At 35.6% G+C, this 24,559-nt stretch overlaps 1 protein-coding gene across 1 annotated transcript; it reads right to left on the bottom strand.

Moving 5' to 3' along the window:
• Window positions 1-254: 254 nt before the first annotated feature.
• tada2a (transcriptional adaptor 2A) lies at window positions 255-23,793 on the bottom strand. Its single transcript, XM_058744791.1, has 15 exons — window positions 23,557-23,793; window positions 22,444-22,550; window positions 22,282-22,341; window positions 21,912-22,003; window positions 16,067-16,230; window positions 15,450-15,538; window positions 15,282-15,354; window positions 13,476-13,539; window positions 11,118-11,161; window positions 5,340-5,450; window positions 4,968-5,039; window positions 4,438-4,570; window positions 3,235-3,278; window positions 936-1,009; window positions 255-829 (listed from the first exon to the last, which is right to left on the bottom strand). Exons 1-15 carry the CDS (start codon window positions 23,579-23,581, stop codon window positions 644-646), a joined length of 1,338 nt encoding a protein of 445 aa, XP_058600774.1. The 5' UTR covers window positions 23,582-23,793; the 3' UTR covers window positions 255-643.
• Between the last annotated feature and the right edge of the window lie 766 nt (window positions 23,794-24,559).

Below are 24,559 nucleotides of genomic sequence, written 5' to 3'. Positions count from 1 at the left end.
TTAGAACTGTGAAAACTATTTTTCGATTTTAATAATAAATTAAAATTAATTATATAATCACAATATAATAATTGCATACTATAAAATGCAATTTTATAATATAAGTTATATTTTTTCCACAGAAAAAAAATTATTATATGCAAAATTGTCATGAAAATGTCACAGTACATGAATAATCACAAACAACAGCAATAAAAACAAACAAAAAACAGGCTTCATTGTCTTTGAGAAAAATTCTTATTTATGTTGATTTTGTGATTTAAATGTTCTTCAAAGACCTTGTGATATTCATTAACAATTACAGAGTTCAAAAATTAATCAACAATTTTAAGGGCATGTAGACAAATAAAATGACTTAATATTACAGTGAGAGATTCTCACCGTTACAAACAGCAGCAGTCTTTTAACCTATTTATACACAACTATTAACCTACATAGTCCTAAACACAGCTTTATAAGAGCACCCCGTCAGTCTTTCAAAAACAAACAGGTGCAGATCTGTAAGGAATGAATGACTTTAAATAAAGTACATCAAACCAGTACACTTAACCTGTCATCTCTCATTGCTCATTCTCAACACGAATGATCCACAACGAGAATGAGTCCTCATCTATCAGATGTCCCTGCAGCAGTTCAATCAACACTAAGCCTTATTGATGTAGCCCTCTTTGATAAGGAAATCGTAGATTTTGCGTGTCTTGTTGACATCTATCTTGATGAGTGATCGGGCCTGTGCCAGCCGTAGACCCCCCTGCCGCCGGCACTCGTTCAGCAGGGCCTGTTTGTACTCCAGATACGCCCCAGGCACCAGACGAACCACCTGACATAACTGAGGGAGATGATGAGAGAATCGTTTAGGATCCATTATATCACATCAATGAGGCAGATGTCTTCGAAACGAGCTCGTGCCAGAAGCAAAATCAAGATTTCCAAACCTCTTTTTCTCTCTCGTTGAGTTTCTCGGTGCCAGGCAGTCCTGTTAGGTTGAGAGGAGGTGCGCTTCTTCTGCCTGTGGATCAGACGACTGAGATCATTCAGATTCTCCTCATCAAAAGCAGTCAGCAAGTTAGTAACAAATAACTGAGCAAAGCAATAAGCTACAGGACTGTGCATTACAGTGATTTTACCACAGTTGTGCTGCATTCAATAAAAATACATGGTAACACTTAAGCTTAGGGACCAGTCCTCACTATTAACTAGCTGTTTATAGCATGCGTATTACTGGCATATATTGGCTGTTTATTAGTTCTTATAAAGCACATTCTGCATGATTATATTCTAAATCCTTTAATTCTACCCCATACCTAAGCGGATCAACTACCTTACTATTAATAAGCACAAAATTAGGGGTTTATTGAGGCCAAAGTCTTAGTTAGTAGTAAATAGTTAATAAATTGTGACCAAATACATTTATTATTGTTGTCCTTACTACTACTACTACCAATAAAGTTATTGTTATTATTATTATAGTAGGCCTGACACAACTGTTACATAAAAACATATTTAGTAATTTTGCATTAATAACTGAAGATTGGTTGTAATACAACATATTCTGCAGACATAAAAGGGGAGTCTCACAAAACCCGTCTGGATCATATTTCACCTCAAAATCAAAATCAAAATAAGATATTGCACTTTGCATGATGAAAATTGAAGCTACTTATTTAATCAAATTATTTCTGAATTTTTAAATTATTTTCATGACAATTTACCCCCAATATTTTTGTATGCAGGTAATGTAATGAGTACAGTCATTTTACTTTTGGGTTTTGTAATTCTTTTTACTCTTATTACTGTAAAAACAATTTTCCAATTTTATTAATAAAGGAAGTACAGTAAATACTGCCTGTTGTATATTTTACAATATAATAATACAATAACAATATATTAGTACTGTCAAATGATTAATCGCGATTAATCGCATCCAAAATAAAAGTTTTGTTTAGATAATATATATGTGTAGTGTGTATATTTATTATGTATATATATATATATATATATATATATATATATATATATATAAACAAAACATATGCATGTATATATTTAAGAAAAATATGTTACGTTTATATATTATTATATTATTATTATTAATCGCGATTAATCGCTTGACAGCACTACAAAATAATAATTGCATATTATACAATGCAATTTTATAATATAAGTTATATTTATATATAAATTATATATCATAATAAAATATATTATATAAAAATATATAATGCATATATTACATGATATATTATATGTAGAATTGTCATGAAAATGTCAGAGTACATTTAATAATCACAAAAACAGTCATAGTTAATAGTAAATAGTTAATAATAAATTGTTACCAAATACATTTATTGTTGTTCTTCTTACTACTAACAACAATAAAGTATTATTATTATTATTAATAATAATAATAATAATAATATTACTTTCTATTATGTTATTATAATCGTAACAAATTTATGATTACAAAATGCCAACAAATAAATAATTGTTGGCATTTAATGTATAAATGGCATTTCATGCATAAATAAAAAATGTTACATTTAAAAATTAATTTCCCATTAAGGTACTTAATAAATACTAATACTAATAATGCTACTTACTATTATATTAATATTATTATTATAAGAGCCTTAAATCATCATTAAAGAAAATGTGCAATTCATGCCTAAAAACAGATTTTTGCATTGCAATTTCTCATTACTGGTTAATATATATATAGTCAACATTTGAAGTGGATCAAAACAGTTCATCAAAGTTGTCCTAAGACAAGAAAGCATTTTGGTTTTATGTTTTAGGACAACTTTGATGAAAAGTTTTGATCCACTTCAAATGTTGACTAGTGTAAACGGTAATGAGAAATGGGGATTTCAATAAATTTATTTAAAATATGATTTCAAAATAACTACTCTCCCAACTTATTTAACAGTATCAGCAAAATCCAAAATCGCTTGAATGTTCGCATGAAGCCAGAGTCTGATCAGATTCATATGCATTCAAATATGTCCTAGTTGTGCAGTGAAGTGACAAAAAGAGAAAATGTGAAAGTACGAGAGAAACACAAAGAGATGTGAGTGGCTTCTTTTTATTTACAGCGGTGCATCTCAGAGAATAGATTAATGTGTTTGAGCCTGCGGCTTAACGGCTGAAGAGGACATCACAAAGATTGCAAAAGGAGACTTGAGTGGAGGAGAGGAGACATAGCGTGAAAAATGGAGGAAATAAGCAGCACTGTACCTGAGGTAGTGATAGTGGTGACCACAGGGGTGATTCCAGCATCACTGCGAGAGAGAAACACAGTCAGTCAACAGCCGCTTCAGCGAAGCAAAACATTATTCACACAAACTCTCCTGAAACATCTCTGAAAGACTGGCTGGGGCTCTTGGGGTTCTCAGCAAAATAAAATATAAATAGAGAGACTGATTCATCATTCACTTTTGCTGAATACCAACAACAAATTTTGTGAGCTAACAAACTGACAGCCAAATAACCACAAGTTCTTTGAATGAGAATACACTGTGGACCTGAAGGCAGAAAGAAACCTGAATCTAGTCAATGTGATACTAATAAACAGCATATGAAAGTACACTAGAAAGAAACAGAAGTGCTTTCATGGCAGGAATGAAATATTAAAAATAATAGTAGAAATCAATATTACAATAACATTGTAACTATGAGTTATGGAGTGTTCATGCCATGCTGGAGTAAGAGTAAATAAGAGTAAGTTTACAAACAGTGTCTTTTTTAATACATCTATTATTATACACTACTGTTCATTTTTTTTTTTTTAAAGAATACTTTTATTCAGCAAGGACAAACAAAAGATTTCTATTTCAAATAAATGCTGTTATGCTGTTTTTTGAACTTTCTATTCAAAGAATCCTGAAAAATGCAACATTTCAACGAAACTTTTGCAAGCATTTTAAGCAGCACAGCTGTTTTCAGCATTGATACTAATTTTCAATGTTTCTTTTACACCAAATCAGCACATTAGAATGATTTTGAAGGATCATGTGACACTAAAGACTAGAATAATCATGCTGAAAATTCAGTTTTATCATCACAGGAATAAACTATATTTTAAAATATATGTTCAAATAGAAAACAATTATTTTAACTGTAATAACATTTCAAAATATTACAGGCCTAGGCCTATAATTTTTTGCAGACCGTTTAATTGAATAATTAGATGACCAGCTTAAATATTTAATTTATACTAATATGAAATATTAATATAAAATATATTACGCTATTTAACATTATTTGTTCATTATGTATATTTTTATTATAATATTCAACACCATAGTAGTTTTAGATCATTTCTTATTTCCTGCAGTAAGATCATTTTGAGTTGAATTAGTTACATTAAACTGTAATGAAGTATTGTAGTAAGAAGTAGTATAGAGAGTGAGTATGGTGGCATTAATGAAGAGCTCTTACATGGCAGCTTGTTTGTGGAGCCACTGCTGGCACGCACGAGCGTCGTGAATGTACTGCAGGATGTCACACAGCATGTTCCTCTTCCTGCGCTCATCCTCTCGTATGCGTTTCACTCTCTCGTACACTTTAGCACCTGCAGGCCAGATGACAGATGTCAGACCAGCTGTGAGCAAAGCTCTCAAAATGTGACGTCTTATTAACAATAACAAAAAGCTGACGATAGATGCTAGTATGGACCATATTCAGTTGGATGTCATTTTTGTAGTGAAATACTCAATTGCTGACTGTGTTAATTTAAAGGGATAGTACACCCAAAAATTTGCCGTTAATTTACCAACCCTCAGGCCACCCAGGATGTAGGTGCCTTTTTTCTTCAGTAGAACGCTAAAGAAATTTTTTTAGCTGAACATCTTGGAAGGCCCGAGAGTGAGTAAATTAACAGAAAATTTTCATTTTTGGGTGAACTATCCCTTTAACCTAATTTTGATTTAGGCTACCTCCCATGATACATTCCTGAGGGTGCATCTTACCACAGAAGGACTGTATTCCCTCGCTCCTGTACTCCTGCAGTCTGCAGATCTCCCTCCTCAGCTCAAACTCCACTGTGAACGAGTGCGTGAGAGAAAGAGAGAGAAACAGAGCAGATGGAGTGGTGAACTTTTCACCCTGACTGATTCAAACTACTGGGGCGGACAGACTGAACTCAGACTTAGCACTGGCGGGTGACATGGGGGCTTGTTCATCTAACCCGAACTGTCCTGCACACACTCATTAAACCCCAAAACACAGGGCTAGACTGATCCTGGGTCAGCGGAGGAAGAAATCTAGAGAATCTAGTATATATAGACCAAAATTTTGATATCCTATACATCAAGTGTGCGAAAAGAGAGTTAAATACTCACAGGCGTGACTCTCGATGAACTTGTCGTGCTCTATGGGGCCCACCACACGTGCAAAGCGCCTCATGACGTCATAAAGGTCCTGCACTTCCTTGGGATAACGCCTCTCCAGAACTGACAACACAACAGAAGCGCACAATCAATTTGATGAAGTAAATAAAACACAATGGCTCTGTTCTAAATCCTTCTTGACAACCTTCTTGGCTACATAGGCAGCTACCTTCTAAGTCAGCATCCTATATGAAATGAAACCTTATAAGTGACTGATTTGGTAAACAGCGCCCTCATGCAAAGAGCACAGGAAACTCAAATCACAATTGTTTCCAATAGTTTGATATTAGCATGTAGCTAAGCTAATAGCACTCTTAGAATCACAAAACAGAGCATACATACATATTTGGTCAAATTTGTACCTTTAACTTGATATTTTTCAATATTGAATGAAACAAATAAAAGCATGCTATAAAATGAAGTATACTTTGAAAGGCTATGCGCTCAGCTGAACACAAAGCATTTGTGTCAAAACTGAAGTATATTTTGAGCTTTTTTTGACATTTGGCATTTGAAGTTTTGCACGTTAAAAAACAAATACGACCTCACGTTGTGTCAATCACATTTACACACTGCCTCCAAAACATTCGTCTGTCATAAAAAAAATAAGGACCTTAACACATTACAACTGCGTTCAAGAACATAACAACTAGGGCTGCACGATATTGGAAAAATCTCACATTGCGATATTTTGTTTTCCAACGATATATATTGCGTAAAAAATAATAATAAATAACCAGATGACTTGAATAGCTCTATTTGGAAAAAGTTGTTTTTGTAGGTGAGTAAATTAACATAGGAAATAAATGAAAGCATAGATAAATATAAAAGAACAAAGATACAAATGAAATAAACGGTGCTTTGTATTTTTAAGGCAAGTCTAACAGTATTCAGGTACAGAAATTGTAAAATAACACTGCATAGTCTTCACTGCATAAATTAAATCTAATAAATCTGTTAAAGCTACAAAAGTGATTTTTCTCTATGTGTTTTGTTGTTTGATTAACATGACACAGGAAGCAACAGGGATATTAAACTGCTGATATTGTTATCCTCTTTTTTTCTCAATTGTTTACCTTCACCTAAGACTTTTTTTTACAAGGATACTTGCAGAGACATGCATTTTGACATAGTTTCGCACATATGTGTCATTTCAGGCACAAATATAGCGGAAATGAATGGAATTCAGTGTTCAAGTGCATCTGCGTGGCTCTCACCGTGTCTACGTTGGACGCAGCTGCGTGACCCACTGCTTTCTCCTTCTTTCCAAAGCGCTCGGGAGCTTGCACTTTCGTGGCGTCTGTCATTGCTAAGCAACCGTGACCTGCGCTCTCCTCGATGACACGGAAGTTTCAACAAAGGATAAACGGATTTCCTGCACTGAAAATCGCTTGCAGTAGCTCTGCTACTAATTTTATTTAAAAATGGATATCTCTGTACAGCTGTCGCGACCGGTGTAGACGCGGTGTCTGTGTGTGAGCAAAGAAAACGATCGGTTTTTCATCGCACATACTGCGATGTGACTATCGCGGATGCGCACATCGCGATATTGATGCTGAAACGATATATCGTGCAGCCCTAATAACAACTGAGTTCAATTTACGAGTTGGGAAAAATACATGTGTATTTACAAGTTGGAAAGAATACATTTGTCTAAACAATGGCATTGTACCTTTTCTGCATAAAATTAAACACGATTTTTTTAACTGTACATCTACAGTACGATGAAATATAATGCGCGTTGGGTGAATTTTTACTTTTTGGGAAGCGAAGGAAGCGAAGTGGATGAGAGAGGGTGGGAACAGGACCGGGAAAGGTCTGCGAGCTGGGACTTGAACTCGGGACGCCCGAAGCGCAATGGCGCTATATGTCGCCGCACTGACCACGAGGCTATTGGCGCTGACGATTTTGCTTTTTTATGGTTTTATTCAACTTATAAAAGTTATGTAAATTAAATTATATATTGTATCATTTTTGTACAATACTATGGTATTTTGTACATAACTATTGCAAATTAAAAAAAATATATAATAATTTGTGACTTTGTGGTGACGTTTATGTGCATTCATCTCGTAAATATATTTCTGACATATCTTGAACACACCATTTCTTTAAAGGAGCACTGCTGGCAAAAAGGGCTTTCAAGAAAACTAGACTGCCTATTTAGTAGTAAGGCAAATTTTTTTCTCTGTGCTACCTGACTAGAGAAAACTGAGAAAAAAGGCTGTTGTCTTCCATTTTGCCAAATAGGTAGGAAACCTTCAACACCCATAATGCACTGGGAACACTGTCATTTAAGGCCACTCCCAGTCTGCTTCTATTGGATAGGCATGACCAGAGTCAAATCCGTTTAACAGGAGTGAGGTTTTATTTTGACAGGTTGCCATGAAGACCTTTAAGTTTGAGTGTGTATATATATATATATAGTGGGTACGGAAAGTATTCAGACCCCCTTAAATTTTTCACTCTTTGTTATATTGCAGCCATTTGCTAAAATCATTTAAGTTCTTTTTTTTATTCCTCAATGTACACACAGCACCCAGAAATTGACAGAAAAAAACAGAATTGTTGACATTTTTGCAGATTTATTAAAAAAGAAACACTGAAATATCACATGGTCCTAAGTATTCAGACCCTTTGCTCAGTATTTAGTAGAAGCACCCTTTTGATCTAATACAGCCATGAGTCTTTTTGGGAAAGATGCAACAAGTTTTTCACACCTGGATTTGGGGATCCTCTGCCATTCCTCCTTGCAGATCCTCTCCAGTTCTGTCAGGTTGGATGGTAAACGTTGGTGGACAGCCATTTTTAGGTCTCTCCAGAGATGCTCAATTGGGTTTAAGTCAGGGCTCTGGCTGAGCCTTTCATGAACAGTCACGGAGTTGTTGTGAAGCCACTCCTTCGTTATTTTAGCTGTGTGCTTAGGGTCATTGTCTTGTTGGAAGGTGAACCTTCGGCCCAGTCTGAGGTCCTGAGCACTCTGGAGAAGGTTTTCGTCCAGGATATCCCTGTACTTGGCCGCATTCATCTTTCCCTCGATTGCAACCAGTCGTCCTGTCCCTGCGGCTGAAAAACACCCCCACAGCATGATGCTGCCACCACCATGCTTCACTGTTGGGACTGTATTGGACAGGTGATGAGCAGTGCCTGGTTTTCTCCACACATACCGCTTAGAATTAAGGCCAAAAAGTTCTATCTTGGTCTCATCAGACCAGAGAATCTTATTCAGGTGTTTTTTAGCAAACTCCATGCGGGCTTTCATGTGTCTTGCACTGAGGAGAGGCTTCCGTCGGGCCACTCTGCCATAAAGCCCCGACTGGTGGAGGGCTGCAGTGATGGTTGACTTTCTACAACTTTCTCCCATCTCCCGACTGCATCTCTGGAGCTCAGCCACAGTGATCTTTGGGTTCTTCTTTACCTCTCTCACCCAGGCTCTTCTCCCCCAATAGCTCAGTTCTAGGAAGGGTTCTGGTCGTCCCAAACGTCTTCCATTTAAGGATTATGGAGGCCACTGTGCTCTTAGGAACCTTAAGTGCAGCAGAAATTTTTTTGTAACCTTGGCCAGATCTGTGCCTTGCCACAATTCTGTCTCTGAGCTCTTCAGGCCGTTCCTTTGACCTCATGATTCTCATTCGCTCTGACATGCACTGTGAGCTGTAAGGTCTTATATAGACAGGTGTGTGGCTTTCCTAATCAAGTCCAATCAGTATAATCAAACACAGCTGGACTCAAATGAAGGTCTAGAACCATCTCAAGGATGATCAGAAGAAATGGACAGCACCTGAGTTAAATATATGAGTGTCACAGCAAAGGGTCTGAATACTTAGGACCATGTGATATTTCAGTTTTTCTTTTTTAATAAATCTGCAAAATGTCAACAATTCTGTGTTTTTCTGTCAATATGGGGTGCTGTGTGTACATTAATGAGGAAAAAATGAACAAATGATTTTAGCAAATGGCTGCAAAATAACAAAGAGTGAAAAATTTAAGGGGGTCTGAATACTTTCCGTACCCACTGTGTGTGTGTGTGTGTGTGTGTGTGTGTGTGTATATATATATATATATATATATATGATACGACAACAGTTTTTCTCCAATAACATGGTAAAATGCTCATGAGGTGATTCTCAGAGCATCTCTGGAGATGAAGTTTGTGTTCATATTCTCACATAGATGACTAAGACACAGTTTTAAATGCGAAAGGCAGGGGAAAAAACAAAGAATCTGCAGTCCATCCGACTCTCTGTGAGCGGGCATACAAAAATGCGCAAGTAAAATCTGTAGTCTTCATGAAAGTTTTGCTAACAAATTAACATAAATGTCTCTACCCATGTAACACAGAGAATAACTAAACATTGTTCATTTACATATACCACTTACACTGAAACAATACAAAGCGGGTTGAAAATTTACCAAGTTACACTTTAAGGATATGTTTGGGGCCCTAAAATGATGTCAAGGTAGGGAGCTTACAAGGTTTTGGAACACAGCTAACCTGCTACATCAGAAAAGTTGCATTTGATTGGCTTTGTTTGAAAAGCAAATGCCAGTAGCAATGTATCAAGAGTCCAGCTGTGCCGAGTGGCCCTGTGAAAGTCTCCCTGATGGTTCTTCACCCACCACTGAAGCTCGGCTCGCTTGGAAGGGTTGAGCGAGCGGCACTATCAGCAATCAGCCCTGCTGCTACCGAGCGAGAGAGTTAGAAAGAGAAAGCTGCTATGTGGGTGAGCGTGAGGTGTGATATTCTGCCTCAGCTAGCTTGCCGAGATTTTACCCAGAAACACACACCTCTCCCTGTCATTTTATAAAAATCATATATATACACATATATACATACACACATCAGTCAAGATGTATCAAACTACAAAATCAGTGCCCTCCGTGCAGCAGTGGCTTATGGGATACGAGACCGGCTAGTGTGTGCACAGCCAGGTCAAGCTGTCTTGCTCTCTTGAATTGGGGATAAACCAACACCGCTGCGAGCCATCAGGTCTTGGCCACTGCTTCCATTATCACTCACAACACACACACACTTTCTCGCAGTCTCCATGACAACAAGGCTGCAGTTCCACGGTAACTATCGCCTTGCTTTTGTCTTGAGAGTGCAGAGAGACGAGGAGGGTGGCTGGGAGCCGATAGATAAATAAAAACGACTTAAAGCCCTCCTCGCATCACAAACACTCAATACGTCTCAGGAAAACACGCAAACCTGATTGGATTTCCCTGCTTCCATGCAAAGAGGAAATAATTGGATAAGCGTATTCCTATCGAAACCGGCTGGCCAACCGAAATGCCCAGGGGGAAATAGACAGGGATGGGTTTCTATTTACTGAGAGAAGCAACATGGTGCCCAGAGGGCGCGGATCAATAAAAGCTCGTAAAGATGCAATCTCCTTTGTCATTACAGTCGAAATGTTCATTTCATGCCAAACTATTCATTGGGGAGCAATCACAGCTGGCGAAAACAGCTCTGGGATCAGTGTTGATCTGGGATCGCTGTATTCCGGCGCTCATTGTAAACATTTGGCACAGATGGCTCGTGTTATTGGAGGTCAGGGTGGGTTATCTTGTGGCAGTAACTTCTGGTCTGTGCATTGAAAGCAACCTGCAAATACCTGCATGAGGAACACACTTTACAACCTCACATACACAATGGAGTGCAAGAGATGGCAAGAGCACTTGGCTAATATGAGGCACAACACCAGGATTTAAAAAAAGAGGTTGTCTTACTCTGAAACTTGCGTAGGTTGATGAGGCCGTGGTCTCGAATTATCCTGAAAGACAACAATTGCCACATTTCAAACTGTATTCTGTGAGAAGCAAATCAAACTCAAAGTGATCTTAAGCATGACTAATAAGCCTTAAATAGACTATTATAAAACAGATCTGGCTCTAAATATATCCAAGTGTACATGATACTATGTTAGGGTTTCATATATATATATAAAAAGTGCTGTCGATCGATTAAAATAAATGAACTAATTAATCGCACATTTTTCTGAAATTAATCGCGATTAATCCCAACTAACATTCAATTTTTTAAATATACTTTTATATTGCAATAATTTCACATTCAACCTTCAAATGAATGTACAAACAACAAAGACAGTATATTTTTAATATTTGTTTAATGGCATCTTTTTTATGACTGAAGGCCAGTATCACTGATACCAATTAACACTGATTTCCTTATACAAATGTTTCCCCCTAATATTTAACCATTGACTATAGCCATTCAACTTTACATTATAATTAAGAGCTATCAATTTTAACATTTATTAGACTTTAAAAATAACTTCTAATTTAAGATAACTTAAAACAATCTTCACATAAACCCATTATAATAAATGTCATATTTATCGACCTGTGCCCTTCAGCAGAAATATACAGAAATTGAATACAGTTATCAAACACTAAATTCTAAACTAAATACAGATGAATCCTTAAAACTATAAAAATTATTGGTTTCCTCTTTTTTTCTTTTGTTCTTGATGAACAGACATCACAGCAGCTGGTTATTAGGTTGTTTTGGCTCCTATTTCTTGAAGAGCTGTCGCTGCTAAACATGACGCGGATCTGACACGCATGGTATTTTCTCTCAACTCTACCTTTTCTGACCCATTTCAGACACTTCTAATGACCTGACGAGTTGAATCGGGTGTGTTAGAGGAGACAATGCTAGGATGCTCCAGGACAGTTTTGAAAACCATTTCAGAGATATGTTCTTAATGTAACTCATATATAACATTTTACATGCATGCACAGTTTTATAGCAGCTTTAATCGCCTTTTTAGTAACTTCTTGACTTAACTGATCACGACATTGCATGCTCGTAGTTTCTTTCGCGATTTGATATGAAATGATACAGGCTATACGCACGCTGGCACCTTTGTACGTGTATTGAAGAGCACGTGCTGCGAGCACAGTACAGTTTCCACGTTCGTCTGTCTCGCGTCTGACGCTGAAGTGAAGTTGAAGCGCATCTGAAACGTCTCTGGATTGATGTGATCGTAAAGACGTTCCGTGACTGAATAAATGCACTACTTGTCAAGAAAAAAAGAGACTGAATTAGCAGTTATGAGTGGAGTAACCAACCCTAGGCCCTGCCCCTGCATTAACGGTGTTAAATAATTTGAAAAATTAATCGCCTGCGTTAACGCGCTAATTTTGACAGCACTGATATATATATATATATATATACACAGATTTTTGTTTTTGCAAATGAACTCTTCATATATTGAAAAACTGTTTATTGTGATTTTTACTACTAAATGCAACTTCTTAAATGTTAATTTTGTGACTACCATACTGGTTTTAACACCATTTTATTAAAGGCTGAGGCTGTGCATTACAATGACTTCACATCACGCCTTATGCCTGAAACAATGGTAAATTCAATGTATGTTATTGTTTTAAATTGTCCATCATGTACCGTCTATTCTTTGAAGCATTTAGAGAATTGCTTCAGGAAGACAATAAATGTGACTTAACCGTAATACACAGCCTTGGTTTCCTGCTACATTTGACCACGCTTGGCATTATGAGCTGAGGGCAATGTTTTATTAAAAGCATCTCATGTGTGGTGTGTGTTCGAGGAGAGTGTGCTGCTCTCAGATGTTGTGTGGAAGCAGAGGGTCTGTTTGCGCTCTGCAGGAGATCTCAGACGACAGCTGCGGCTCTACTTCAGCACAGAGCTGAGGTCAAGCTCACACACATACCACTAGTCCTTTACAGGGCAGCCAGGGCTCATTAATACTGATTTACACACTGTTACTGTTACCACTTGAGCTGTTTGTGTTTGTGCTGGTGAAAATCAGGCTGGCTGATCAGTTGCTATGGATTAGGTTACATTTTTGCAGACCAGATGATGAACTCAGTAATGCATTTCAGTGGGTTGCATGTGCATGTGATCATTTGATTTGATTCTTCAATTAGTACTTATTTTAACAGTATAGTATGTATTTTGTTTATCAAGAAACATTTTTAAAAGGAAACAAAATCAATGCTGCAATTTTAGGTTTAATTTAATAGTCAAATGAGGCCCTCGAGTGGTTGTTCTATGGCAGTACAATGTGTTTTCCTACTTACTTTTTTCTCCGCTGTCTCTCTTTAAGTCTGGAGTGATATATGTCAACTACTGCAACCTTCAGTGCTGAAAAAATGTATGGTGAAGAGAGGTTAACAACAAGTCAGCATTCATTCAAATTCCCTCAATTTACTGAATTATGTATTACAATCTATCTATAAATGAATTTTCAAAATGTTTTTGAAAGTAGTAGCTTCTGTCACTAAAGCTATATATATATACACATACATACACACACACACACACACACTACCGCTCAAAAGTTTGGGATCAGTAAGATTTTTTATGTTTTTTTAAAGACGTTTCTTCTGCTCATCAAGGCTGTATCTATTTGATCAAAATTACAGAAAAAAACCCATCAAAGCTGAATTTTCAGAATCATTACTCCAGTCTTCAGTGTCACATGATCCTTCAGAAATCATTCTAATAAGCTGATTTACAATCAATGTTGGAAACCGTGCTTCATATTTTTCTTGGGACCTGTGATATTTTATCCATTTGTATTTTTTTTAGGATTCTCCGATTAATAAAAAGTTCAAAAGAACAGCATTTATTTAAAAAAGAAATGTTGTGCTACAATATACAATGCTATTCAAAAGTTTGGGGTCAGTACATTTTTTTTTTCTTTCTTTTTTTTTTTTTTTTTTTTTAAGAAATTAATACTTTTATTCAGTAGGGATGTGTTAAATGAATAAAAAGTCATAGTAAAGACTTCTATTGTTAGAAAAGATTTCTATTTTGAACAAATGCTGCTCTTTTTAACTTTGTATTCATCAAAGAAAAAAGTATCACATTCCAAAAAAACAATATTAAGCAGCACAACAATTTCAACACTCATAATGAATCAGCATATTAGAATGATTTCTGAAGAATCATGTGACACTGAAGACTGGCGTAATGATGCTGAAAATTCAGCGCTGCATCACAGAAATAAATTCTATATTAAAATAGGAAACCGATATTAGAAATTGCAATAAGATTTCACAATATTACTGTTTTTTCCTGTATTTTTGATTGGATAAATACAGCCTTGATGAGCAGAAGAGACTCCCTTAAAAAATATTAAAAATCTTACTGATCCCAAACTTTTGAGCGGCTGTGTATGTGTATTTCAAAATATATATATAAAAAAAAAAACACTTCTCATGCTACATCTACATGTAGCATCATTGTTTGTATCGTGATTAAAATGCAGTGGTTGGTTTTAATTTCAAATGGCTTTTTTTTTTTCTTTTAATTATTAAATATGTTTAGTAGTTGTAGTAGCAGCAACTGGAAAAACAGTTTAACAGCCAGGAAAAAATATTTGTGGCTGGTAAATTTTCTCAAGTCACCAGAAAATTTTGTTTGTATCGTGAAATGGCAGATGTGGCAAAAAGTTAGTTTTAGGCTCTGTTTGCAAGTGCAGAAATTAGGACAAAAGTATTGTAATTTCCCTACTGTAGAATAAGGTATATAACATACCTGTGAAATATTCATTTTCTATTTTACAGTGTAATCTTTTTTCCAATATATGGCTACTATTGTCACAGGAATAATAATATAACATTATTATTATTATTATTTTCTAATTTGTTTGGCTTCCAAATTCACCGGTGTGAGTGTAATTTAGGCTGAGACACTATATCACAACTAAAAAGAGGATTGAGTCCCCCTTTAAACCTCAAGTGCAAGTCAATTCACCAGCTTTTTTTTTTTTAAGTTTGCACACTGAACCTGTGTTGGAGCTCTTAATTTTGAACTCTCAAAGTGCACCACATAGATGAATTTAACTTTAAAATGTACAAAATTTTCTTATATATACTTACAGTGAAGAATATCAGAGTCATCGTCAACAAAGTCGATATCTTTCAAATCCCATTCAGCATAATTATCAAACTCCTAATTTTACATGGAGACAAAAAGAGAGAGGGGGATCGATCTGAATAATGTAGAAACGAATTTGTTTTCAACAGACAGCCCATTATATCACTCACCTCCATGAAGTCTGCTCGAGCCGGCATGTATCCAGCCATATCTCTGGACAGCTGAGAGTCGAATGAAGGCCTTGGTGGATCATCAGTGGCTGAAAGAGACACAAGACACAATCCATGACTACTGCCTAGAAAGATATTTATATACCATAAACAAACATCAATCGTCACAGTTTCAATATCGTAGAATGGTGTCTGTGGCTTTATTTGCCTTAAAAACTAAATAAATCAGACAATCACATCAAGTGTTCACGCTGTTTATCTGTCTGGCCAAAGTGTGATAAATCAGCACCTGCAGGGGCTGTTGAACCCAAACACAAACGGCCACACTGAAAGAACAACAGATTAGAACAAAAACAGATTTCCTGCAGAAACGATGGTCTGACTGATAACAACTAATCACAGCTCACAGCCAGAGGCAACTGCACAGTGTTCATTAAAGAAGGATGACATTGAAGAGAGTAATTATTACATTAAAAAAACAGCATAAAAAGTTGTCGGTATCAATTTTAATGCCATTTTATTAGAATGATTACACTTGAAATTTGTTCAAACCTTGTGTGTGTATATATTTAGAGTTGAATGAACAGAACAGTAGCTTGTTTCTGGAGCTCACTTACGCTTAAAGGGAATGGCTGTGTCTGCCGTCCGGGACAGATGATCTTCCATTTGTCTGAGACTGAGCAGAGTGGAGGAGAACAGAGGATTGTTGATGAAGTTCTTCATGTAGTGCCCTTCACACTCCTCTTTGGTCTTGGTGCGCATCTGGTAAGCCACGTCCTGCCTGAAGAAACACCCAGATATTCCATTAGCAGTGTTGTTTATGATTATGTATATAGCATTTATTAATGTTTTTGAACTAGCATAATTTTAGTTTTAATTTTATTGTGCTTTTGTCATGTTTAATAGGTTTTTTTGTTAAATATTTATAGCCAGCTTTAATTGATTTTTATTTCATTCTTAGTCATTTTTGTAGTTCAGCTTGAACGTAAGCTTTTTACATTTTCATGTAATATTAGTATTTTTTTTTATTACAGCTTTATTTCAATTAACAAAAACTTTTTTTTTCATAGTTTTAGTTTACAATAACAACACTAGTCACACATTTTATAAAATTATGATTACTAAATTCATTATACTTCACGGTATTTAAAAAATATCATGCTACAACTACCATGAAAATACCTTGGTTTGGGCATGTATTAACAACTATGGTAGTAACTAGGGCTGTAACGGTACACAAAAATGATGGTTCAGTACGTACCTCGGTTTTAACATCAAGGATCGGTATGGTTTCTGTACAGCAGGGCGAAAAACTACATTTTTTATTTAAATTGGTCTTTCTTTAAATAAATTAAATTATAATTACAATTTTCTTAAAAATAAAAATCTACCTCAGTTTCTGCTCTAAACTATAAGAAGCCCTTTAAAAGTACTAGAAGGTTTTCATTTATAGCCATTTTAATTATTATTTATTTATAAATATAATAATTAAAAGGACAATAAAATGGTATACAAGCATATACATTGCACACAATGCCATTTTTAAACGAACTTCTAAATTACAAAATTTATATTTTTTGTTGAAATATATTTATTTACACAGTGGCTGTCATAACTAGTTTCATAACAGATTTATTTGAACATACATTAAATAATTAAGACATCACTAAAACGGAAAAAGCTAAATATAATGAGTATACAGTGGGGAAAAAAATTATTTGATCCCCTGCTGATTTTACCCACTGACAAAGAAACGATCAGTCTATAATTTTAATGGTAGGTTTATTTGAACAGTGAGAGACAGAATAACAAAAAGAAAAACGCATTTCAAAAAAGTTATAAATTGATTTGCATTTTAATGAGTCAAATAAGTATTTGATCCTCTATCAATCAGCAAGATTTCCGGCTCCCAGGTGTCTTTTATACAGGTAAGGAGCTGAGATTAGGAGCATTCCCTTTATCTCAGCTTGTGACCTGTATAAAAGACTCCTGTCCACAGAAGCAATCAATCAATCAGATTCCAAACTCTCCACCATGGCCAAGACCAAAGAGCTATCCAAGGATGTCAGGGACAAGATTGTAGACCTACACAAGGCTGGAATGGGCTACAAAACCATCGCCAAGCAGCTTGGTGAGAAGGTAACAACAGTTGGTGCGATTTTTCGCAAATGGAAGAAACACAAAATAACTGTCAATCTCCCTCGGTCTGGGGCTCCATGCAAGATTTCACCTCGTGGAGTTTCAATGATCATGAGAACGGTGAGGAATCAGCCCAGAACTACACGGGAGGATCTCAAGGCCGCTGGGACCATAGTCACCAAGAAAACAATTGGTAATACACTACGCCGTGAAGGACTTAAATCCTGCAGCGCCCGCAAGGTCCCCCTGCTCAAGAAAGCACATGTACAGGCCCTCTGAAGTTTGCCAGTGATTCAGAGGAGAACTGGGTGAAAGTGTTTGGCATCAACTCAACTCGCCGTGTTTGGAGGAGGAGGAATGCTGCCTATGACCCCAAGAACACCATCCCCACCGTCAAACATGGAGGTGGAAACATTATGCTTTGGAGGTGTTTTTCTGTTAAGGGGACAGGACAACTGCACCGCATCAAATGATGGACGGGGCCATGTACCATCAGGGCCAGGGCATTGAAAATGGGTCGTGGATGGGTATTCCAGCATGACAATGACCCAAAAAACACGGCCAAGGCAGCAAAGGAGTGGCTCAAGAAGAAGCACATTAAGGTCCTGGAGTGGCCTAGCCAGTCTCCAGACCTTAATCCCATAGAAAATCTAATGAGGGAGCTGAAGGTTCGAGTTGCCAAATGTCAGCTTCGAAACCTTAATGACTTGGAGAGGATCTGCAAAGAGGAGTGGGACAAAATCCCTCTTGAGATGTTTGCAAACCTGGTGGCCAAATACAAGAAACGTCTGACCTCTGTGATTGCCAGCAAGTACTAAGTCATGTTTTGCGAAGGGGTCAAATACTTATTTGACTCATTAAAATGCAAATCAATTTATAACTTTTTTCAAATGCATTTTTCTGGATTTTTTTGTTGTTATTCTGTCTCTCACTGTTCAAATAAACCTACCATTAAAATTATAGACTGATCATTTCTTTGTTAGTGGGCAAACGTATAAAATCAGCAGGGGATCAAAAAAAAAAAAAAAAACATTTCCCCACTGTATAGTCTAATATTTCGCAAAATGCTCTTCTCTAGACTTCATTTCTCTAGCTTCATTCAATGAGTTGTGGACACTGATGCAGGGGTTAAAGCAAAAAATAATCTGTTGACTGAAAATTTTTTCTCGGCCAAACCCCGATCCACAGCCATACCTGTCACACACCCAGTTTAAGAGCCGTGTTTTTCTTCTTGTAATTAGGAGCGCTTGACCTCCTAATTAAAAATAAATTTAGGAGCACCTTCTAATCAATAATAAAAAAATTCTGATCAAAAAATAGCCTTCTTAATACGAGGTGACATTTGACAAAGTGATTTACAGGGGCATTTTCTTTTTACTTTTGTAAATGCATTTTTCTAATTTTATTAAATGTATGCAGTGTTTCCTCTAGGATTTTTTCCAGCTGTGGTGGCAGGACTATTTCCCATGGACCACGTCCCCTCCCCACCCAAGAATCACCTGCACTCAGAATCAAATTTATTTTAACTAAAAAAAGTAGTATGTCTTTGAATAATTTAGTAAATAATAAAATAAGAACAAATAAATTAATGACAATCAATAGCACAAACAAAAATAATAACAAGATACAAATTAAATGATCAGTACTTCACTTTTTTCAGTTAGGTCTAACAATATAATCTATTCAACTGTAAAATAACACTGGATAGTCTTCACTGTATAATGAAAGACAGCAGCAGGTTTATTTAGGCTGCTGTCTCTTTAAGACCTCATGCATGGATCTAATGTGTTACACATGGCTCTATGCTTTCTTTTCTTTTTAGGAGCTTTGTCCTCTTCATTTAATTAGGAGCAGCTTCTGATCAATAATCAAAAATTCTGATAAAAAATTAGCCTTCCTAATTCGAGGTGACATTTGACTCCTTAAAGTGACTTACAGGGCATTTTCTTTTTTGCAATGGCATCATTTTCATCTGTGTCAAATTTTAAAAATTACGTTTATAAGCTATTTAAAATTTCTATTTAAAAAAATATATTAATAAGTAGCAGAATAAGACAAATAAGCTACCAATTATATGAAATTAGTATTAATAAGAAATTAATTTGTACTACAGAGGTGGCACAGAACACAAAAGTGGCTTGTTTTCAGACGTTTAATGAGGCTCAGAGGTGGCATGAGTGCAATTAAATTCATAAATTCATGTGGAGATTAATGTTTTAAATATACAATTTTGAATACAGAACTATTAAATGATTTAAATAACTGAAATTATACAGTAACCCCTGTGTTTGCTTTTAGAGATGAGCTCAGCTGTTACTTTATTTGGAACTATTTTCGTTGATGATATAGAGCAAAATCATGCAGTACTTGTTTATTGATCTGTTGTATTAAATCAATATCACATTTGCAAACTCCCTTAATAATTATTAAAAGCTGTCACTCTCCTTATCTGTGCACAGAAAATCAGAGCGCGCGAGTGAGTTCTCAAAACTCAAAAGCAGGTGCAAATGTGATACATTCCGTCGGTACCTGCAGGAATGATTATTAATAGCCGCAGTCCTGCGCCGAAATTCAAGTTCTGCTCTGTTCTCTGATAATAACCCGACTGTGAATGATGCGAGCGGCGTTACTGTTGTCAGTGAGAAGCTGCAGCCGTGGCGGGGATGATTTTTGGTGTGCCGGCAGAACAACAACAATGCGCTACGTTTCTTTTCCCCTCATTTATCCCTAATAACTAATGGAGTGAACGTGCAGCAGTTTTTCAGTGAGCGGGAGCACAAAGCCCGGAGTGGATGCACGGCGGAGTGAATACAGAGCGCTTAGAGCGGAGAGAGGAACGTGCTTTCACTCCACTCCAGGCTTTGATCACATCTCCTTCAGCAGGCTGAATACACCTCGACTTCCTTAATTTAAGACCTATTCAAACTAAAATTAAGACATTTATTACACTATTTGAGAAATGTAAGCCTATTTACGGCCTTAAAATAATGAAAAGTGCATTTAAGACATTAAAGACAGTCGTAATAATCCGTCGTAGACTCGCTGCAATTAACGGAAATCCGTCGTAGACTCGCTGCAATTAACGGAAATCCGTCGTAGACTAGCTGCAATTAACGGAAATCCGTTGTAGCGACGGAGAACTTTAATCCCTGCTGATGACTTGCGTGAGGTAAATGAAATGCAACATGACATTTTGTTTACAAGCTGTTTTAATTGCCGTCTATCCACTGTTAAAACATTGATTGTGCCATTACATCAGGCATGAGATGTTCATTCATGTTTATTTCGCATTAAAACAAGTAGTAAAGAGGAAGGGATGATCATGCTCACTCGCCGAGCTCCATGCTGCTGTTTAAACTGAGGCGTTTATACAGCGATCTGTCACATCAAATCAAAGAGCGTTAAAAGCAGAATTTATTGTTTGAATTTCCTGAAAAAAACTGACATAATTTGAAAGATAAGACTTTCTTATCAAAAGTAACAATATATAAAACTTGTTTTCCTTTTAAATTATGTTGATTTTTCTGAGCCCATTGGCAGATATTTGTTGTTGTTTTAATCAAACTCACTTCATTTTGATTAATTTCATAGAAAGCATAATTTCTTTTGTCATTTTGCTTGAGAGTTAAGTGTATCTTGATTTAGGAATTAAAAACTTGCAGAAACCCTGTATTAGGATAAAATATGTGACCAGTGTTGTTATTGTTAACTAAAACTATTAAAATAGTTTTGGATAATTGAATTATTTGTTCTGGAAGTAAGTACACTGTTTAGCAAATCACAGATCCGCTGGAGAGCGTCTAACAACATAAACGTGAAAAAGAAACAGCTTTGACATTTGTTGCAGAAATTTACCATAGTAACCAGACACGAACAAAAAAAAAAACCTCTTGTTACTACTAGGGGTGTAATAGTACATGTATTCATACCGAAAATGTTCAGTACAGGTCTTTTGGTTTGGTACACATGTGTACCGAAAAATATGGCATGTTTTAACCACTGCACGAGTGGAACTTCATTAGAAACTTCCGTTTTAATACTCAGTTGACAGATAAGCATAAACTCAAACTGAATTTTGTTCGATTTCAAACAAAACAAATGTCATATTTTTATTTTGCATTTCAAATGAATATTTCTTAATTTAAGGATGTTTATTTGTATTGGAAAATATAACAAAAATAATTGAGAAAGATTTTTATTTTTAACAATGCATGCAACATTTAATGCCATGAAATTATGAACTTAAGACTTTCTACTGATACAAAACGATTTTGAGACCAGCAGAAGTAGAGTTGCAAATATGATGTAAAGAAATACACTGACCAGTTACCAAATCCACAGTCCATGACGGCCTCTAACAGAGCCATCTCCTCCTGCGCAGTCCAGCCAGGCTCTAACACGGGAAAATCTGATGTCTAGAAGAAAGTAGATCAATGTGTCATTTATGGGCACAATATTGGACAGGATACAAGTTATGGGGCACATAAAAAAAAAAAAAAACCTTGCACAATTTTATCCAAATAAACATTTTTTTTTTTTAATTATGTAAATAATAACAAAAACATGTTTCAATTTTGCACATTTCTGGTTTAAGTAATGTTTAAAAACAACTATAAATTTAAATCTTACATCTAAATATTCAGTCTGCATATAAAAAACACTTTAATTTTTAAATACAAACTGCTCTCTTTACCATGATTTCATACTTGTGGTCACTCTGGTGCTTTTTATACTCGTATCCTCTAGTAAAGCACTGCAACAGAAGATTAAATCATATAGTACACATTAAATTAACAGTGACAGTATATGTTTTGTGCAGTCAGAGAGTAATGAGACCCTCAAACCAGCGCCTCACCTGCAGACACAGGAGGAAAGGTGACGGTCCACATTCAGCACATTTAATGTAAGGCTCCACTAGATATGAGGAACATGCTCGACAGGGAGGCTTATCGAAAGGATCATCTGAAGAGACAGAGGTTTATTTACAAGAGTTATCATTTCAACAGACATATATCTTGTACCAAAAACATGCTAACAGTTTCCAGCTTCATATCACAGTTACGACAGAACCATTTTATTGAATTTGGCTGATTAAAATATTTAAAAATGGTCACGTTATCTGCTTAACACAGACGATACGGAATAAATTTAGAGATTTACATTATAGCTGTAAAGTTATTATTGAACGATAACATTAATGAAAAACATAATTAATGAAAAATATAAGTATATTATTCTGACAGTTAAAAGTTTTTTACTATATAAATGTATCACTACTATCATATAAAATTTTTATTTTTTTATTGCAATGTTCCAAGTTCTGAAAATAATGGGGTGGCACCATAGTACAATGATGGTATCAGATACTTTGGTAATACTTTGCCTACTTTAATGTTTCTAATAACTTCTGTGAAAACAAAATGTCAAAATATGGGTAGAATAATTTTTAATCATAATTGAGTGTAACAGATATATTTATGTAAAACTGAAACAACACACTTATTCTGAAATGTGCTTATTAAAAACAAAAAAGAAAAAGTGGTCATTCTAATTTGTATAATAGTTTAAAATTTAAATCATTCAAATTTTTGCCTTGCTGACAAATGGGTAAAACCCAGTGGTTTGAAGGATAGTGGCAAAGATTGATAAAAATTTAAAATGACAGTGAATTAGTAATGTCATCTAATGATTCTTCTTCTAAATATGACTGACAAGATTTTTGTAACTTGAATTATTGTTACACTGAATGACATTTTAGTGAGTGTCTTCTGTAAATTAAGGTATGGTAGTCGTCAGAAAAGAAAAAGAAAAATGAACAGGACCTACGGTAGAACCAGAGTAATTTTTGTTAGTGCCCAGTTACTATGGTAAAATTCTGTAACTAATGTCAGAGCCGTTTCTTTTTCTCATTTAGGTAGTTACCTGCCCTCGAATAGCAGATCTGTGATTTGTTAAACAGTGTACTTACTTCCAAAAGACGCCAGGCGATCCATGCTGTAGATGAGGATGTGATCAGGAAAAATGTAAAACCGTCCTCTTCTCTGCGATCGTTTTGAATGCAGTTGATATTATTGCAGCTTTTTGATGAAGGAAATATTAACGGTTACGCGGCTTAAGCCTCATCGTTAAAAGGAGTAAATGTTACGTTGAATTTAGCACACAACTGAGAATGTAAACACACTGTGTCGATCCGTGCAGTTCAATGAAAGCCCATGAGGAGGGGAAGTGACATTTTGTAACAGCGCCCCTAGCGGCACCTGCATGGTAGATTATCAGACCAACACATGTAGTTCATGTCAATTTCAGATGAGTCAAGACCTCATCGACAGTGTAATTAATTTTTATCAAAAAATTTTTTTTTTTTACAAAAAATTTATACATTTTTATATATATATACAGTGCCGTGCATAGGCTACTGTCCCCTTAAGTGTATAATAACAAATATTGTGCCCTAGTACAGCCTTTAGGGTTACTGCCCAGATCTTTCAGTTTCATCACTATCCCACCAGATCATCATCGTAAGTACTTTTTTTTTTATTGCTAAAAAAAATTATTTTAATGGGTCATTTATTTTAATGGGATTTATTGCTAATGGGTCATTCTATGGAAATGTCCATGTTTCTGTCCCTAACCTTTACAGAAATATTACACTTGAAAAACACTTTAGGGTTACAATTTCTTTATATTTTAAAATGAAACAATATGTTATTTGAACAATTACACCTTCTTGAGCCGTCAATGTGGCAATATTTGTTTTTTAATTAATTATAAAGAATTCCAAGCACTACAAAACTGCTCGTCCCCACAGCCATGTACAGAGGGAAAGTGCTTTATTTTGAGGTCAAAAACAGGATTTTCTACCATTTAAAATACAATAATGTATTCATAACTATCAAATATATGATATAAATGGCATAATAAAACAAAATGCAGAATAAATATTTTAAAATATATAATGAAAACAGTGGTCC

This window comes from Onychostoma macrolepis, chromosome 15, assembly GCF_012432095.1.
Source record: "Onychostoma macrolepis isolate SWU-2019 chromosome 15, ASM1243209v1, whole genome shotgun sequence".
NCBI lineage: Eukaryota > Metazoa > Chordata > Actinopteri > Cypriniformes > Cyprinidae > Onychostoma > Onychostoma macrolepis.
The sequence above is the reverse complement of the archived record's forward strand: the minus strand, read 5'-3'. Positions and strand labels throughout refer to the sequence as shown.